This window comes from Staurois parvus, unplaced genomic scaffold (genome assembly GCF_062004578.1).
Source record: "Staurois parvus isolate SC_StPar_1 unplaced genomic scaffold, SC_StPar_1.0 ptg000221l, whole genome shotgun sequence".
Classification (NCBI taxonomy): Eukaryota; Metazoa; Chordata; class Amphibia; order Anura; family Ranidae; genus Staurois; species Staurois parvus.
In genome coordinates this window covers 4,001,207-4,021,369 of record NW_028318017.1, presented here as the reverse complement: position 1 = coordinate 4,021,369, position 20,163 = coordinate 4,001,207, and the positions used below count along the sequence as shown (strand labels likewise).

At 48.7% G+C, this 20,163-nt stretch overlaps 1 protein-coding gene across 1 annotated transcript in view; it reads left to right on the top strand.

Moving 5' to 3' along the window:
* Window positions 1-20,163, top strand: part of LOC149460822 (uncharacterized) — a 41,749-nt gene that overhangs the window by 2,966 nt on the left and 18,620 nt on the right. Inside the window, exons 4-8 of the mRNA XM_089679257.1 lie at window positions 2,328-2,336; window positions 14,429-14,988; window positions 15,044-15,820; window positions 15,876-16,710; window positions 17,633-17,733. Coding sequence (XP_089535383.1) covers window positions 2,328-2,336; window positions 14,429-14,988; window positions 15,044-15,820; window positions 15,876-16,710; window positions 17,633-17,733 — 2,282 coding nt within the window. The remainder of the gene's footprint in view (window positions 1-2,327; window positions 2,337-14,428; window positions 14,989-15,043; window positions 15,821-15,875; window positions 16,711-17,632; window positions 17,734-20,163) is intronic.

The following is a 20,163-nucleotide window of genomic DNA, read 5'->3' as shown; positions in this document are numbered from 1 at the left end:
TACTAGGAAATGAAGCTGAATGATCTATCTTCACCTGGGCTTGACAGCTATTTGAGCCAACTGGGTCAGGGCTTGACAGCTGAAAGGGTTGTCTGGGCTTGGACTTGACTTTATGAGTAAGCTAGCTGTACCTGGGCTTGATAGAGAAATGGGCTAATTGGGTTTGGCCTTGACAGATAATTAGGCTGGCTTGGGTTGGCATGAAAAGTGGGGATAGGGCTAGATGGGTCTGAGCTCGAATAGTTTGGGTGGGCTAATTCGACCTTGGCTTGACAGCACGCTGAGGTGCTTAGGCCTGGTCTTGGTCTACTAGGAAATGAAGCTGAATGATCTATCTTCACCTGGGCTTGACCGCTATTTGAGCCAACTGGGTCAGGGCTTGACAGCTGAAAGGGTTGTCTGGGCTTGGACTTGACTTTATGAGTAAGCTAGCTGTACCTGGGCTTGATAGAGAAATGGGCTAATTGGGTTTGGCCTTGACAGATAATTAGGCTGGCTTGGGTTGGCATGAAAAGTGGGGGTAGGGCTAGATGGGTCTGAGCTCAACAGTTTGGGTGGGCTAGCTTGACCTTGGCTTGACAGCATGCTGAGGTGCTTAGGCCTGGTCTTGGTCTGCTGGGTGTGTTGACTGGACAGCCTAGGCTGAGAGACCTGGACTGTGGGCCATTATTAAGTGACAGCATCCTACTCCACACACACACACACGGGCAGGGAAGAGCGATAGAAAAGAAGGTACTGATTATGATTGTGATCTGCAGAGTGCTTTTTTTTTTGTTTGTTTCTGTTGGCCACTGGTTCCCTCTGCCCTTTTGCTGACCCACCGCCAATATACAGCCACTACAGGTAAAGGTCCAGTGTGGAGCTGCTCTGCAGTCATTACCCAGGCCGTTGTAATCACTCAGATGAAAGAACAGTCTAGAGGCTTGCGTGTAGCACCCCGTCTTTACCCAAATTTAGTTTTAGCTGGGTTGTAGTCAGTCCAGAATGTTTTGTATAGTTTTTCACTTGGTCTTTCCCTTAGTGTGGTTGTGATTTCTCATTGCTGCTAGTAGGTGTCACTGGTATGAGATTCCACAACAAGAGTGATCTATGAACCCAGCAGGGCGTTCATTGCTACTGGCGCATGCTGAGGGAGGCTATAAATATTTAGGGCAGGCTTTGTGATCTCTTGCTTGCCCCAAGCTGAAGTCTGAGGAATTTCTGCAGGACTAAACTGTCCTTTGGGCCCATTACCTGTTTGGGGCCTGCCATGTGCTCCGGATGTGGTTATGGTCCTGGAGCTCTCCTGCTTGTCAAGATGGAGACCCAGGGGAGGACATTTCTGAAGATAGCCAAGAAGGTGGCTAGCTTCCCACAAGGCCTGTCACGGAGAAAGATGCACTGAACCCCTAAGAAACCATACAGAACTGGAATCAGCAAAAGAGGAAAGTCCATGTACCAGCTATAATGCTGCCTACTGTGCTGTTGGGTTGGCTGAAAGGTTCTGTCAGAAGCCGGACATGGAGCTGGATGTAACATACATGTAACATACATGTAAACATGTGATAATTACCAGTGGAGATGCTTGGTCGTAGATATAGGTCAGTTTAGTCGTTTTACAAATACAATATTCTCTTAATCAGTAATCAATAGCAGACAGATGTTCCTCAATTAGAATTTGAAAAGGATGGAGCAAGACTCTAGAGTTGACACCTAGATGCCAAGAAAAAGATCCCATCCATGTAGGTTGCCACCTTTCTGAAAAGTCCTAGCCAGTTTGTCTACAAGCCCAGCGGGGTACGAGGTCTGGCAGCTCCCAAATGTTTACCTTCAATTGATTTATAACAAAGATCAGAGGAATAGATTGTATCTCTCAAAAAAGCTAAAATATTAGTTGCAGAGGGATGAAAATACTTCCTTCTGATTGGACACCTTTGAAATCCCAAAAATAGTTATTTGGAGCCTAATTGTGGCAGCCAAAAAGTGACTGATTTTGTTGCGATCAGACTGACTCGTTGGTGTGGGAAAACCTATCCCCGACCCAGCCATCAGAACTATTTATGGCCCATTGACCCAGGCACCAGAACCATTCATGGCCCATTTAACTCTGGTCCTTTCAGAACACAGAACTGTCCTATGGGTTGTGAAGGGAACACCCCCCCCAGGGTTGATTGGCCAAGGGCTAAATTCCGGCCCACATCCATAACTCAATAAATTGAGGAGCCTGAGATATGGACGGGGTGATTCACACGGAGCCAGTCCAATTGGTGGATTGTGGATGTTCTGACATGCTCAGTTTGCAGGATAAACCTCAGTAAAGTTTCTGTTTTATCCTTTTATTTTCATAGCCAAACTGTGTATGCCTTGTTGTCTTTCTTTATTGTAATTCTTCTCTTTGTACATATTTTATGCGCTGCCCACTCTCGGGATATTAAAATTTAAAATAAGTGTCTTCTGTGTACTAAGCTAGGTCTCAATTACCGGGAGAGATTGTTGTATTGTAGTGTCTATGTGCTCGGTCTAAATTCATTTCCAATCTGTATGCAGTTGTACTGCGTGTTGGTAGATTGCATGCAGATTGTAAACTAGCAAATCTGCCAGATGGAGATCTGTGTGTGGATGGTAGCCTAGTAGACTAGTCAGTAGACAAACTGCTAGGTGGTGGCAAGCTACCATTTGATGTGTGTGTGTGGTGTGGGGGTGTGTGGAAAGTAGGAAGAATGATTACCACCAGGGTTCTAGCATGTAGGATAGCTGGGGAAACTCTAGCAGTGTGTGCCGATTGATAGACTGCTCCTCAACCCTTAGAGTGCACCAGATTGTATGTGAGAATTGTATCTACCTGTGTGTGGTCAGCCAGCTGGATAGGAGTGGAGTCTCCCTCTAGTGGTGGCCAGAGGTAGTGCATGATGTGGATAGGGTATTGCAAGCAGTCTTACTTGCTTAACCTGTTGCCCGCCACCCTATAGCAGAAATACTGCTACAGAGTGGCAGGGCTGCGCAAAATCACATATATATTTCTGGGTAGGGGACGTGTGCCGCCATTGGCAGCTACAGCTGTCGATCACCAGGTCTTAGCTGGAGATTTCCCGCCGACACCCAGCGATCGCTGAAGAACACTGATAGGGAAGAGACCAATACAGATCTCTCCCCTGTCAGCTCCAGCACACTGCTTTGTATTGATCTGCATAGCACAGCCATACAGAGCAACGTGCTGACACAGTACAACACACACATACACAATAGTAAAACAGCACACTGTTAACCCTTTGATCTTCCCAGATGTTAACCTCTTCCTGCCCAGTGCCATTAGTACAGTGTCAGTACTTTTTATTTGCACTGATCACTGTGCTGGTGTCACTGGGGATGTCAGTTTCCCTCCAGTGTCAGAATATATATGTCACTGGTCGCCGCCATTACTAGTATTAGCCACTTGCCAACCGCGCTATAGGCGAACAATGACTATAGCGTGGTTGTCCAGTTCTGGAAGTGGATCATGACGTCCTCCCAGTGTGACGTCTCGTGAGGAGAGGAACGCCGATAACTGGCATTTCCTTATTTACATGCGATCAGCTGTGATTGGACACAGCTGATCACATGACAGAGCCAACGTCATCGGCTCTTTCCGTTGATTGATGATCCGCTGTGGTCTCTCAGTCTGGTTCAGTAGGAATCACAATCATGGGAAAGACTGCTGACCTGACAGTTGTGCAGAAAACTATGATTGACACCCTCCATAAGAAGGGAAAGCCTCAAAAGGTAATTGCAAAAGAAGTTGGATGTTCCCAAAGTGCTGTATTAAAGCACATTAATAGAAAGTTATGTGGAAGGGAAAAGTGTGGAAGAAAAAAGTGCACAAGCAGCAGGGATGACCGCAGCCTGGAGAGGATTGTCAGGAAAAGGCCATTCAAAAGTGTTGGGGACTTTTACAAGGAGTGGACTGAGGCTGGAGTCAGTGCATCAAGAGCCACCACACACAGACGGATCCTGGACATGGGCTTCAAATGTTGTATTCCTTTTGACAAGCCGCTCCTGAACAACAAACATTGTCAGAAGCGTCTTACCTGGGCTAAAGAAAAACAGACCTGGTCTGTTGCTCAGTGGTCCAAAGTCCTCTTTTCTGATGAGAGCAACTTTTGCATCTCATTTGGAAACCAAGGACCCAGAGTATGGAGGAAGAATGGAGAGGCCCAAGGACCCCGAGTATGGAGGAAGAATGGAGAGGCACACACTGGAAGATGCTTGAAGTCCAGAGTGAAGTTTCCACAGTCTGTTGATTTGGGGAGCCATGTCATCTGCTGGTGTTGGTCCACTGTGCTCCATTAAGTCCAGGGTCAATGCAGCCGTCTACCAGGAGATTTTGGAGCACTTCATGCTTCCTTCCACAGACGAGCTTTATGGGGATGCTGACTTCATTTTCCAGCAGGACTTGGCACCGCCCACACTGCCAAAAGCACCAAAACCTGGTTCAATGACCGTGGGATTACTGTGCTTGATTGGCCAGCAAACTCGCCTGACCTGAACCCCATAGAGAATCTATGGGACATTGCCAAGAGAAAGATGAGAGACATGAGACCGAACAATGCAGAAGAGCTGAAGGCCGCTATTGAAGCATCCTGGTCTTCCATAACACCTCAGCAGTGCCACAGGCTGATAGCTTTCCATGCCACGCCGCATTGAGGCAGTAATTGCTGCAAAAGGGTCCCAAACCAAGTACTGAGTACATATGCATGCTTATACTTTTCAGAGGTCCGATATTATTTTATTGATTGCATGTAATAATCTAATTTTCTGAGATTGTAGATTTGGGGTTTTCATGAGCTGTAAACCATAATCATCACAGTGATGACAAATCACGGCTTGAACTATCTTGCTTTGCATGTAATGAGTCTATCTCATATATTAGTTTCACCTTTTAAGTTGCTGCACTGAAATATAACAAGACGATTCAGGAGGCCATCGCTAAAGCCCAAGAAGACAGTAAAAAGGCGTTCGACAGGAAGAGAAGAGGAGACTTGTTGCTCCTACCGGGGGATCATGTTTGGTTGGCTACGACCAACTTGAAGATGCTGTGTCCTTCGAGGAAGCTAGGACCGGAGTACATTGGCCCGTTCCCAATTAAACGGGTGATCAACGAAGTGGCCTACGAACTCGAGCTCCCGGAAACCTTCAAAATACACCCTGTCTTCCATGTGTCTCTCCTGAAACCATCCAGACCGGATTCCTTTCCGGATCGCGAATCCAGACCTCCCGAGGCAGTCACCATAGGTGAACAAGAAGAATATGAAGTAGAAACTATTCTCAGTTGCAGAAAGAGGGGAGGCCAGACGCAGTTCCTGATAAAATGGAAGGGTTATGGCCCTGAGGAAAACTCATGGGAGCCCATCCAGAATGTTCATGCCCCCAGGCTCATCCGGGAATTCTTTCGTGGCCACCCGCGGTGGAGAGATCGGTGGGGCTCCCGGAGGGTGCCCATGGGGGGGGGGCAATGTCAGGGATCGCGGCGACTCCTCATCCGGCACACGCGCACTGGCGACGGCTCACGCCGGGACACAAGCATTAGAATATTCTAATTTTTCGAGTTTCACCTGTATATCTAAAATGTATTTACCCTGATGTCCTGTCTGTTGCATTTCTCAAGGGCCTAAAATGCTAAGACAGTACAAACATCTCCAAATTACACATTTTTGGAAATTACGCTACAAGATATTTAGTAAGAGGCATGGTGAGTTATTGAAGTTGTAATTTTTTGACACAATTTTTGAAAATGAAGAAAATCAAATCTGATTTTAATTCACAAAGTTGTCATTTTAGCAAATTATTTCTCACCCTCAGCATGGGCATAGTTACCACTTACAATTACACCCCAAAACACATTCTGCTACTCTTTTCTAGTATGGTGTTACCACGTGTTTGAGGGTTTTTCACCCTCGAGATGCATACAGGGGCCCAAAATCCAAGCAGCACTTTCAGGCTTTCAAGGTGCATAAATAATGCCTCCGATTTTCTGATTACCTATTACTTTTTTTTAGGCCCTGAAGTGCGAAGACAGGAGAAACACCCACAAAATAATCACATTTTGCAAAGTAGACCCTCCAACATATTTAATTAGAGGCATGGTAAGTCTTTTGAAGGTCAAATGTTTTTGCAACAAGAGTTTGCAAAATAAAGAAATAAAATGTTTATTTTTTTATGTACAGCAGTATATGAATAGGATAGTTCTAACACACATCATAAACATCATACTCCTCCTGAGTATGGGGATACCATATGTGGGAGACATTTTTTGGAGTCCAGTCACATAGAGGGGCTCAAAATCCCAGGAACACCTTCAAGTTTCAAGAAACATAACTTAGGCATCCATATTTCTGACTACCTATGACATTTTTGTAGGCCTTGGGGTACCAGGACAGTATAAACACACACAAAATGACCAGGTTTTGGAAAGCAAACTCCCCAAAATACTTTCTAAGAAGCATGGTAAGTCTTTCAAAGATATAATTTTTTGCCAGAAGTTTTTGAAATATGTAGAAAGAAAATCTTTTTACACAAATTTGTCAATTTAACCACTTCTCTGCCACCCTATAGCACAAATACTACTACAGGGTGGCAGGGCTGCGCAAAATCACCTGTGTGTGTGTATATATATATATATATATACATGATTTTTCATTTCCGGGTAGGGGGCGCACGCCGCTCTACACACGCATCCATTGGCTTCCACGGTTGATGATCACCGGGTCCCAGCCGGAGATTCCCCACAGGCACCCGGCGATCACCAGAGAACACTGACAGGGGAGAGGTCTGTATGTAAGCAATACAGATCTCTCCCATCAGCTCCAGCATGCTGTTTTGTTTTTCTCTGCATAGCGGAGCAATACAAAGCAGCATGCTTACATAGTAAAACACACACAGTTAACCCTTTGATCGCCCCAGATGTTCATAAGATATTTCTCACACACAGCAAGGGCATACTTAGAATTTCACTCCAAAACACATTCTGCTACTCCTCCCGAGTATGGCGATACCACGTGTGAGACTTTTTCAAAGTTGGGACTGATTATGTACCAGACATTGTATCTTTTGTATCAAAAAAATTAACCAATATTGTATCTAAAACAATGTACTGTAATAACCCCCTCTATACGAGTGATCAGGGAATATACAGTAGCTTAGTGTAGCATCGCCTATAGCAGTCCCAGTTCCTATAAGCCAAGCAAGCCTAGCCTACTATGTGGCTGCCCCCAGAAATGCCATATTTACTGTCCAGAAAGTACAGGAGGCTAAAGAAAAGGAAGAAAAAGAGTTCCTGTGGTTCTAGGAGTGCAGTCATCCACAGAAGATGGCCGGGACTGGTGTCTTGCAGAAATTAAATCAGTGGGTTATGCAGATGGGTCAGTACAGCAAGCAGGTAAAGACATGGTCAATAAACAGGCGAAGGATTGGTCCAGGCAGAAACATGGTCAATAAACAGGCCAGGGTCAGTACAGGCGGCAGGCAGAAGGGTTGGTCCAGGCAGCAAGCAGCAATGTGATTGGGAAAACAAGCAAAGAGTTGGTAGGAGATCAGATACAAATGGCATCTAGTCAGGAACATGAGAAAAACCTTCACCATACCTTCATTCATATCATAGGGACATGTGGTATTGGCAGAAACAGTCCTTTATATAGAGGTCAGGTTGTGAGAGACAGTAGGGAGATATGCCCCTCCTTTGGTGCATACATTGCACTTTTTGGGTGGTCTCCTGGTCTGTTTGGGTAGAAGTGAGAAGACCTCACTTTTTTGGCGGTCTCCTGGTCTGTTTGGGTAGAAGTGAGAAGACCTCACTTTTTGGGCGGTCTCCTGGTCTGTTTGGGTAGAAGTGAGAAGACCTCACTTTTTTGGCGGTCTCCTGGTCTGTTTGGGTAGAAGTGAGAAGACTGCACTTTTTGGTGGTCTCCTGGTCTGTTTGGGTAGAAGTGAGAAGACTGTACTTTTTGGGCGGTCTCCTGGTCTGTTTGGGTAGAAGTGAGAAGACTGCACTTTTTGGGCGGTCTCCTGGTCTGTTTGGGTAGAAGTGAGAAGACTGCACTTTTTAGGCGGTCTCCTGGGTAGAAGTGAGAAGACTGCACTTTTTGGGCGGTCTCCTGGTCTGTTTGGGTAGAAGTGAGAAGACTGCACTTTTTGGGCGGTCTCCTGGTCTGTTTGGGTAGAAGTGAGAAGACTGCACTTTTTAGGCGGTCTCCTGGGTAGAAGTGAGAAGACTGCACTTTTTGGGCGGTCTCCTGGTCTGTTTGGGTAGAATTGAGCAGACTGCACTTTTTGTGCAGTCTCCTGGTCTGTTTGGGTAGAAATGAGAAGACTGCACTTTTTGGGCAGTCTCCTGGTCTGTTTGGGTAGAAGTGAGAAGACTGCACTTTTTGGGCGGTCTCCTGGTCTATTTGGGTAGAAGTGAGAAGATCAGGGAAGTGTCTTTCATGCTTCCTGCTGACTACATGAGATTGAAGGTCTTCAGGCGCACAGCCTTCCTGGTAAATCAGAACTGTTACAATTTCTTCTTGATATTTTCAGAAGCAGCCAGGTCTTCCTGGGGACTTATAGGTGATTTATAAATTGTATATGGTCAATGGAAATAAGTACGTTGATGGATGCTTTTATGTACCAGTTAATGGATCTTCAGGTTGCCAGGTAGGGCTTCATCTTATGGTTATTGAAATCTACCAATGTATATAAATTATACATTTATGGACACAAATAGGTTTTTGGATCAGACTAGACTTTCCTTGAATTTCTACGGAGGTATCTTGGTGGATGGATAAAAGGACATGGACATCCAACTCATCCTTCCATTTCAATGACAAAAATTCTCCGTTGTGCAAACTTGCTGACTCCCCATTTAAGCTTTGTGACCACCAGTCTTTGCAGCAAGCTGTTTTCATTTGGCTGTACTGTACCACAAACTACAATATGCTCTGGAAAAAGTGTCCAAAAAGTGGCATAGATATAGAAATTCTCCACGTAGAGGTAATACCCCTGATGGAATAAGGGTGACCTAAGGTCCCATACCATCCTTCCTATGGTAAACATATAAGATCGGTATCTAGGGGGCTCCAGGTGGCTATCTTATCCCTCAAAAAATCGGAAGTCATATGTGTACCCTGTGGCCCTCTCAAAAAGTTTACTTAACTTTACTTCACTTCCTGTCCCATAGTCACAACAGGGGAAATCCCTGCAAATTAAGGGAATCTCTTGGGGACCAGAACTAGTGTCCCTCTATTACTTTTCTGGGGGACAACCCAACTTTTCTTATTTTCTTTTACTTTCAATGATAATGGTAAAACAGTGATGGGGCCTGCACTCCAATGGTTAGGCATTAAAGGAATTGGGATTCGGGAATGTACTGTTGGGCATGCAGGTTACATTGCTCCACAACTACAATGAATAATTCCTGAAAACCTGCTTGGGCTGTAAATGGAGCCATGATAGGTGCGGTGCTGCTGAAGTAGACGGAAACCACAAGGGGTTGGACAGTACCTCTGGGACACCAGTATGGGCCCTAATCCTTCATTGCTGATGTTGTAACTTTCCAATACTTGTGCTTACCAATTCACTAGGATGTACTATACTGCTGGTGCTTGTCGCCTCACCAGGATGTACTATACTGCTGGTGGTCACCACTTCACCAGGACGTACTGTTCTGCTGGCGGTCGCCACTTCACTAGGATGTACTGCAATGCTGGTGGTCGTCACTTCGACTGGGATGTACTGCAATGCTGGTGGTCGCCACTTCACTAGGAAGCACTATACTGCTGGTGGTCACCACTTCACCAGGATGTACTGTACTGCTGGTGGTCACCACTTCACCAGGATGTACTGTACTGCTGGTGGTCACCACTTCACCAGGATGTACTGTACTGCTGGTGGTCACCACTTCACCAGGATGTACTGTACTGCTTGTGATCACCACTTCACCTGGATGTACTGCAGTGTTGGTGATCACCACTTCACCTGGATGTACTGCAGTGCTGGTGGTCACCATTTCACCTGGATGTACTGCAGTGCTGGTGGTCACCACTTCACCTGGATGTACTGCACTGCTGGTGGTCGCCACTTCACTAGAATGTACTACAATGCTGGTGGTCATCACTTCAACTAAGATGTACTGCAATGCTGGTGGTCGCTACTTTACTAGGATGTACTGCATTGCTGGTGCTTGCCACTTCACCAGGATGTACTACATTGCTGGTGCTTGTCACCTCACCAGGATGCACTATACTGCTGGTGGTCACCACTTCACTAGGATGTACTGGACTGCTGGTGGTCACCACTTCGACTAGGATGTACTGCAAGGCTGGTGGTTTATTTATTTATTTATTTATCGTGTTTATATAGCGCCAAAGGGTTTGCTCAGCGCTGTACAATGGGGGGGGACAATACATGAAACAGAACAGTAACATCAAACAGTACACAAGGGGTTAGAGGGCCCTACTCTTTCGAGCTTACAATCTAGGAGGGAGGGGGTAGAGGCACCGGAGGAAGCGGCTGTGGGGGATGAAGTGGTAGGAGGAGGGAAGGGCAGCGGCTGTTAGGTGAGGGTGGGGTAGGCTTCCCTGAAGAGGTGGGTTTTCAGGGAGCGCCTGAAGGTGAGGAGGGACGGTGACAGTCTGATGGATTGGGGTAGTGAGTTCCAGAGGATGGGGGAGGACCTGGAGAAGTCTTGCAGTCGTGCGTGGGAGGAGGAGACCAGGGAGCAAGATAGAAGAAGGTCCCGTGAAGAGCGAAGGGTACGGGTAGGGTGGTACCTGGGGATCAGATCGGTGAGGTAGTTAGGGGCAGTGTTGTGAATGGCCTTATAGGTCAGGGTGAGCAATTTGAATTTAATGCGTTGGGCAATGGGGAGCCAGTGGAGGGAGAGGCAGAGGGGGGTGGCAGAGGTGGAGCGGCTGGTGAGGTGGATGAGTCTGGCCGCTGAGTTCAGGATGGTCTGAAGCGGGGAGAGCCTGCACTGGGGTAGGCCGGTGAGGAGGGAGTTGCAGTAGTCCAGGCGTGAGATAATCAGGGAGTGTACTAGTAGTTTAGTGGTGTCTGGGGTAAGGAAGGAACGTATCCTGGCGATGTTCCGGAGGTGGAGCCTGCATGTGTTTGTGAGAGATTTGATATGAGGTTGAAAGGAAAGGTTTGAGTCCAGAATGACGCCAAGGACCTTGGCTTGCTGGGCGGGATTGATGGTGGTGTTGTTGGTAGTGATGGAAAGGATGGGGGGGGGGGCGCGGGCTGGGGGGAAGATGAGAAGCTCGGTTTTGGAGAGGTTGAGTTTGAGGAAATTGAGCGACATCCAGTCAGAGATGTCGTTTAGGAGGTGAGTGATGCGGGCGGAGAATGAGGGGGTGAGGTGAGGGGTGGATAGGTAGATTTGAGTATCATCAGCATAGAGGTGGTAATTGAAGCCGTGGGAGTGTATGAGTTTGCCAAGGGAGGAGGTGTAGATGGAGAAGAGAAGGGGTCCAAGGACAGAGCCCTGGGGGACCCCAACAGAGAGGGGGAGAGAAGGGGAGGTGGCACCATTGTAGGTGACACTGAAGGAGCGTTGGGATAGATAGGACGAGAACCAGGAGAGAGCGGTGTCTCTGATGTCAAGGGAGAGTAGTTTATTAAGGAGGAGGGGGTGGTCGACTGTGTCAAAGGCCGCAGAGAGGTCTAGGAGGAGGAGGACAGAGTAGTCGCCTTTGGCTTTGGCGGTTAGTAGATCGTTGGTGATTTTGAGGAGGGCAGTTTCGGTGGAGTGTAGGGGACGGAAGCCGGACTGTAGTGGGTCAAGGAGGTTGTTGTCATCTAGGTGGGCGCTTAGGCGATCGAAGACCAAGCGCTCAAGGAGCTTGGAAGTGAGTGGCAGCAGGGAAATTGGTCTGAGGTTGTTGAGGTCAGTGGGGTCCAGAGAGGGCTTTTTGAGTATGGGGGTGATGTGCGCATGTTTTAGGGGGGAGGGGAATACGCCAGTAGAGAGGGAGAGATTAAAGATGTGGGTAAGGGAGCGGATGAGGGAAGAGGGGGGTGACCGGAGGAGTTGAGAGGGGATAGGGTCCAGGGGGCAGGTAGTGAGACGGGCTTCTGAGAAGACTCTGCTGACTTCCTCAGTGGTAGTAGGGCTGAAGGAGTGCAGTGATGGGGGGGTTACGGTAGGCAGGGCCTTGGGTGTGGTGGGGGGCAGTGCCGTTGCGAGGTCAGAGGAGGGGAGAGATGAGGGGGTGATAGAAGGGGGGAGGCTAGATGGGGAGGTAGATTGCAAGTTGACTATGTCCTTGCGGATAGCGTCAATCTTGCTGTGGAGGTGAGTGGCAATCTCGTGGGCGGTGAGTGAGGTACTGAGTGGAGGAAGGGGGGGAGAGAGCAGGGAGTTGAAGGTGGAGAAGAGTCGGCGAGGGCAGGTGGAGAGGGTGTTAATCAGGTTAACAAAGTAGGCCTGCTTGGCGGCGTGGAGGGAGGAGGTGTAGGTGAGGAAGGCAGATTTGTAGAGGGAGAATGTATGAGGGGACCTGGTTTTGCGCCATAGTCTCTCCAGCGCACGACTGCGGCGTTTGAGGCGTTTAGTGTGGTCGTTCTGCCAGGGTTGGAGTGGTCTGGGTTTGATGTTGCGTGTGGTTAGGGGTGCCAGAGAGTCTAGTGTAGCTGATAGTGAGTCGTTGTACGTGGAGGTGGCTAGGTCAGGACATGACAGTGGAAGGATGCTGTCGTGTAGGCGGTCGGCAGCCGAGTGGAGGGGGGCCGGGTGCAGGTTGCGGAGGTTGCGGCTGGTGATGGTTTGGCGCACTGGGGGGGGGGGAGTTGGGGGAAGGGGAGGTGGAGAACGTGAGGAGGTGGTGGTCGGAGAGAGGGAAGGGTGTGTTAGAGAACTGGTTGAGGGTACAGAGGTGGGAGAAGACGAGGTCCAGGGTGTTCCCATTGATGTGGGTGGAGGATTGGGTGTGTTGTGTGAGCGCGAAGGAGGAGGTTAGGTGGAGGAGTTGGGAGGTAGCTGGGGTGTTGTCATTGATGGGGATGTTGAAGTCCCCGAGGATGATGGTCGGTAGCTCAGAGGAGAGGAAGAAGGGAAGCCAGGCGGCGAAGTCATCCAGGAAGCGGGCTATGGATCCAGGGGGCCTGTAGATCACTGCGATCCTTAGGGGGGTGGGTGAGAAGAGCCGGATGCAGTGAGCTTCGAAGGAGGAGAAGGTTAGGGAGGGGGGGTTAGGGAGGACCTGGAAGGTGCTCAGCGGTGATAAGAGCAGGCCGACACCACCACCTTTGTGACCGCTCAGTCTTGGTGAATGGGACCAGATGAGACCTCCATGGGAGAGTGCCGCAGGGGAGGTAGTGTCAGTGGCCTGTACCCAGGTTTCGGTGATGGCTAGGAGGTTGAGGGAGCGGGAGATAAAGAGGTCATGGATGGCAGTTAGTTTGTTGCAAACCGAACGGGCGTTCAGAAGTGCAACCGAGAGAGGGGGGATGGATGCGGGGAGGAGGCGCACAGGTATGAGGTTGAGGGGGTTGCGGCGGCTGGCGGGGGCAGGGGGGTCCCTGGAGGGGGGGAGAGGTGGTGAGGGGCCAGGGTTCGGGGAGATGTCCCCAGCGGATAGGAGAAGGAGAAGGGTGAGGAGGGTGGCATGGGAATGGGAGGTGTAGGAGCGTGTGGGTCTGGTAGTGGTGGCACGTGGGTCGACCGGGGAGTGGAGTACCAGGAGGAGGTGGTGAGTGCCGTAGTGTGGAGAGGGCAGAAGTGAAGGGGCAATGTAGAGCTGTTTTGGGGGGGTGGGCGGGTAGAGGGAGGCGATTTTTGGGATGGAGGAGAGGAAGACGAGGAGGAGAAGTGCAGGTGGCATGCTGGGGTGAGTGCAGTGCTGTTCGGGTCGGGGGAGGTGAAGGGATACGGGTCAGGGCGAGGTGATGTGGAGAGTCTGTATCACCGTGAAGTCCATTAGAGTCCTTCTGTAACTGCAATCTGTGAGTGCAGTATGCTGGCGTCCGAGGGGTCTTCAGTGGGTCCAGTGGATCGGCGAGTGGAGGGGTCGTAGGGTGCGATGTCTGGGGGTGTTGGTAGGCACAGCGTCTGGTGATGTTGGCGGCTCGGTGGCTGGAGATTCGCTGGGTGGTCCGGGAGATTCGCTGGGCGACATCTTGATTCGCTGGGTGGTCCGGGTGTTGGGTGACCAGAGGTGATAGCTGGGTGCCCGGTAGCTGGGTGCTGGGTGTCCAGGGGTGGTAGCTGGGTGCCCGGTAGCTGGGTGCTGGGTGTCCAGGGGTGGTAGCAGGGTGCCCGGTAGCTGGGTGACCAGGGGTGGTAGCTGGGTGCCCGGTAGCTGGGTGGTAGCTGGTGCCACTTCTCTGAGATGTACTATACTGCTGGTGCTTGCCACTTCACCGGGATGTATAGTCCTGCCGATTGTTATCACCTCACCAGAATGTACTGTACTGCTGGTGCTTTCCACTTCACCAGGATGTACTATACTGCTGGTGGTCACCACTTCACCAGGACGTACTGTTCTGCTGGCGGTCGCCACTTCACTAGGATGTACTGCAATGCTGGTGGTCGTCACTTCGACTGGGATGTACTGCAATGCTGGTGGTCGTCACTTCGACTGGGATGTACTGCAATGCTGGTGGTCGTCACTTCACTAGGAAGCACTATACTGCTGGTGGTCACCACTTCACCAGGATGTACTGTACTGCTGGTGGTCACCACTTCACCAGGATGTACTGTACTGCTGGTGGTCACCACTTCACCAGGATGTACTGTACTGCTGGTGGTCACCACTTCACCAGGATGTACTGTACTGCTTGTGATCACCACTTCACCTGGATGTACTGCAGTGTTGGTGATCACCACTTCACCTGGATGTACTGCAGTGCTGGTGGTCACCATTTCACCTGGATGTACTGCACTGCTGGTGGTCGCCACTTCACTAGAATGTACTACAATGCTGGTGGTCATCACTTCAACTAAGATGTACTGCAATGCTGGTGGTCGCTACTTTACTAGGATGTACTGCATTGCTGGTGCTTGCCACTTCACCAGGATGTACTACATTGCTGGTGCTTGTCACCTCACCAGGATGCACTATACTGCTGGTGGTCACCACTTCACTAGGATGTACTGCACTGCTGGTGGTCACCACTTCGACTAGGATGTACTGCAAGGCTGGTGGTTGCCACTTCTCTGAGATGTACTATACTGCTGGTGCTTGCCACTTCACCGGGATGTATAGTCCTGCCGATTGTTATCACCTCACCAGAATGTACTGTACTGCTGGTGCTTTCCACTTCACCAGGATGTACTATACTGCTGGTGGTCACCACTTCACCAGGACGTACTGTTCTGCTGGCGGTCGCCACTTCACTAGGATGTACTGCAATGCTGGTGGTCGTCACTTCGACTGGGATGTACTGCAATGCTGGTGGTCGTCACTTCGACTGGGATGTACTGCAATGCTGGTGGTCGTCACTTCACTAGGAAGCACTATACTGCTGGTGGTCACCACTTCACCAGGATGTACTGTACTGCTGGTGGTCACCACTTCACCAGGATGTACTGTACTGCTGGTGGTCACCACTTCACCAGGATGTACTGTACTGCTGGTGGTCACCACTTCACCAGGATGTACTGTACTGCTTGTGATCACCACTTCACCTGGATGTACTGCAGTGTTGGTGATCACCACTTCACCTGGATGTACTGCAGTGCTGGTGGTCACCATTTCACCTGGATGTACTGCACTGCTGGTGGTCGCCACTTCACTAGAATGTACTACAATGCTGGTGGTCATCACTTCAACTAAGATGTACTGCAATGCTGGTGGTCGCTACTTTACTAGGATGTACTGCATTGCTGGTGCTTGCCACTTCACCAGGATGTACTACATTGCTGGTGCTTGTCACCTCACCAGGATGCACTATACTGCTGGTGGTCACCACTTCACTAGGATGTACTGCACTGCTGGTGGTCACCACTTCGACTAGGATGTACTGCAAGGCTGGTGGTTGCCACTTCTCTGAGATGTACTATACTGCTGGTGCTTGCCACTTCACCGGGATGTATAGTCCTGCCGATTGTTATCACCTCACCAGAATGTACTGTACTGCTGGTGCTTTCCACTTCACCAGGATGTACTATACTGCTGGTGGTCACCACTTCACCAGGACGTACTGTTCTGCTGGCGGTCGCCACTTCACTAGGATGTACTGCAATGCTGGTGGTCGTCACTTCGACTGGGATGTACTGCAATGCTGGTGGTCGTCACTTCGACTGGGATGTACTGCAATGCTGGTGGTCGTCACTTCACTAGGAAGCACTATACTGCTGGTGGTCACCACTTCACCAGGATGTACTGTACTGCTGGTGGTCACCACTTCACCAGGATGTACTGTACTGCTGGTGGTCACCACTTCACCAGGGTGTACTGTACTGCTGGTGGTCACCACTTCACCAGGATGTACTGTACTGCTTGTGATCACCACTTCACCTGGATGTACTGCAGTGCTGGTGATCACCACTTCACCTGGATGTACTGCAGTGCTGGTGGTCACCATTTCACCTGGATGTACTGCAGTGCTGGTGGTCACCACTTCACCTGGATGTACTGCACTGCTGGTGGTCGCCACTTCACTAGAATGTACTACAATGCTGGTGGTCATCACTTCAACTAAGATGTACTGCAATGCTGGTGGTCGCTACTTTACTAGGATGTACTGCATTGCTGGTGCTTGCCACTTCACCAGGATGTACTGCATTGCTGGTGCTTGTCACCTCACCAGGATGCACTATACTGCTGGTGGTCACCACTTCACTAGGATGTACTGCACTGCTGGTGGTCACCACTTCGACTAGGATGTACTGCAAGGCTGGTGGTTGCCACTTCTCTGGGATGTACTATACTGCTGGTGCTTGCCACTTCACCGGGATGTATAGTCCTGCCGATTGTTATCACCTCACCAGAATGTACTGTACTGCTGGTGCTTTCCACTTCACCAGGATGTACTATACTGCTGGTGGTCACCACTTCACCCGGATGTACAGCACTGCTGGAGGTCACCACTTCACTAGGATGTACAGCACTGCTGGTGGTTGCCACTTCACTAAGTTCACTAGGATGTACTACAATGCTGGTGGTCGCCACTTCACAATGATGTACTGCACTGCTGGTGGTCGCCACTTCACTAGGATGTACTACAATGCTGGTGGTCGCCACTTCACCTGGATGTACTGTACTGCTGGTGGTCACCACTTCCCCCGGATGTACTGAACTGCTGGTGATCACCACTTCACAGGATGTACTGAATTTCTGGTTGTCACCACTTCACCCGGATGTACTGAACTGCTGGTGATCACGACTTCACCCGGATGTACTGAACTGCTGGTTGTCACTTCACCCGGATGTACTGCACTGCTGGTTGTCACTTCACCCGGATGTACTGCACTGCTGGTGGTCACTTCACCTGGATGTACTGCACTGCTGGTGGTCACTTCACCTGGATGTACTGCACTGCTGGTGGTCACCACTTCACCCGGATGTACTGCACTGCTGCTGCTTTCCAATCAAAAAGCAGCTTCTCCTTTCACTATCACTGACACCATGACTGTCAGTGTCCTCCTTTAATTGTGCATGGTTGGCTTGTTCATAACCTCCTTTGTTTACCATTCTAGCCTGCTGGTCTTAGTTGAAATGCCATACATTGTATTATCCCAGGAAAATCTGCGCATTCATTGGGATCGAGAATCTCTGAAATCTTCCGCCTGGACCCATGGTAGCTGTGATCCTGAACTTCATCTCTAGTATACATCCTTAGGATATACATCACATACACTGCCGAGCTCACTTCTACCCAGACAGGAAGTCTCTAAGGAAAACAGGAAGTGATGTCAACCACAAACAGGAAGTGATGTCAGGTACAGACAGGAAGTAATGTCAGGTACAGACAGGAAGTTCCGGGTGAGTGGGGAGGAAGTAGAGAGGAGACATTGCTGGTAGTGGCAGCAGAGGAGGTAAGAAGAGCTGATATATATATATATATATGTAAATACACACACCTCAGTTTATGAATTTAATTCGTTCTGCAGGACTTTTCGTATAGCGAAAAATTTGTAAACCGAAACGCTGGTTCCCATAGGAATGCATGGAAAACCAATTAATCCGTTCCATCTGGAGTTCAGCAAAAAGGCTACTAATATATCACATGAGTTATTTTATGAAGTCATGCTGTATTTTAGTAGTGACAACCATGTGTTAGTGTTTCAGCTCTCAGCGGGATTCCCCACTGACAGCTGAATGTAAAAGAATTGCCGGCAATTAAAAAAATATTTCAAAAAACGGCATGGGGTCCCCCCTCCCATCCATACTAAGCCCCCCGCCTGCAGACCCCCACAACCACAGCCCAGGGATGTGGGGAAGAGGCCCTTGTCCCCATCAACATGGAGACAAGGTGCTTTGGGGGAGCACCCCCCCATGTTGAGGGCATGTGGCCTGGTATGATTCAGGAGGGGGCGCTCGCTCGTCCTCCCCCCTTTCCTGACCTGCCGGACTGCATTCTCAGATAAGGGTCTGGTATGGATTTTAGGGGGGACCCCACGCTATTTTTTAAAAATGTTGGCGTGGGAGTTCCCCTCAAAATCCATACCAGACCTGAAGGGCTTGGAATGGAGGGGAGGGGGGACCCCACGCCATTTTTATATTTATTATGGTGTCGGTTTTTAAATGTAATCACTTTTTTTTTTCTTCACTATAGCTCAGAAATTCAGCTGTCACTTTTCACCAGCTAAAAGAGAAAAAGTTTCCTTTTTAGTGTCTTAAAAGATACAAAGTTTCCGTTAACTCTGGGGAAAGTGACAGCTAATTCTGTGAGCTATAGTGAAGAAAAAAAAAATATCAGCAGCGACATACACTTCATATTGCGAAACAAAGTCGTAAAAAATTCGTAAACCGAGGCATTATTTTCAATGGATTTTCCTTTGTAAACCTAAAATCACGTTACCCGAGGCGTTTGTAAACCGAGGTCTGCCTGTATATAGAATTTACCCAGGTAAGTCGACTTATGGCATCCGATAATTTGGGGGGATAACTCCGCCTCTCACTATAAGAGGAGCTCAGCCAATAGGGAATGAAATATTCTCCTATCTACCTGTCATAGAAAAAGAAGACCCATCTCTATACATTGCAGCATCCTGAGGATCACAGAACATCTGGGTGCAGTTATATCCCAACACCTGATTATGGAGAGCCAATGACACCATCATCACTTGCATGAAGACAAGAAATAGATGTCAACAGGCTGCAGGAAAAATACAGGGGGGGGGGGGGAAATAGGTGCTAATAGGCTGCGGGAGATCTGCTGACAAAAATAAATAGGTGCTAATAGGCTGCAAGAGATCTGTTGATAGAAAAGAAATGGGTGCTAATAGTCTGCAGGAGATATGCTGATAAAAAGAAATAGGTGCTAATAGGCTGCAAGAGATCTGCTGATTAAAAAAAAGAAAAAGGTGCTAATAGGCTGCAGGAGATCTGCTGATAAAAAAAAGAAAAAGGTGCTAATAGGCTGCAGGAGATCTGCTGATAAAAAAAAAAAAAAAAAAAAAAAAAAAAAGAAAGAAAAAGGTGCTAATAGGCTGCAGGAGATCTGCTGATAAAAAAAGAAAAAGGTGCTAATAGGCTGCAGGAGATCTGCTGATAAAAAGAAATAGGTGCTAATAGGCTGCAAGAGATCTGCTGCTAGAAAAGAAATGGGTCCTAATAGTCTGCAGGAGATCTGCTGATAAAAAAAATAGGTGCTAATAGTCTGCAGGAGATCTGCTGATAAAAAAAATAGGTGCTAATAGGCTACAAGAGATCTGCTGATAGAAAAGGAAATAGGTGGTAATAGTCTGCAGGAGATCTGCTGATAGAAAAAGAAATAGGTGTTAATAGGCTGTAGGAGATCTGCTGATAAAAAGAAATAGGTGCTAACAGTCTGCAGGAGATCTGCTGATAAAAAGAAATAGGTGCTAATAGGCTGCAAGAGATCTGCTGATAGAAAAGAAATGGGTGCTAATAGTCTGCAGGAGATCTGCTGATAAAAAGAAATAGGTGCTAATAGTTTGCAGGAGATCTGCTGATAGAAAAGAAATAGGTGCTAATAGTCTGCAGGAGATCTGCTGATAGAAAAGAAATGGGTGCTAATAGGCTGCAGGAGATCTGCTGATAG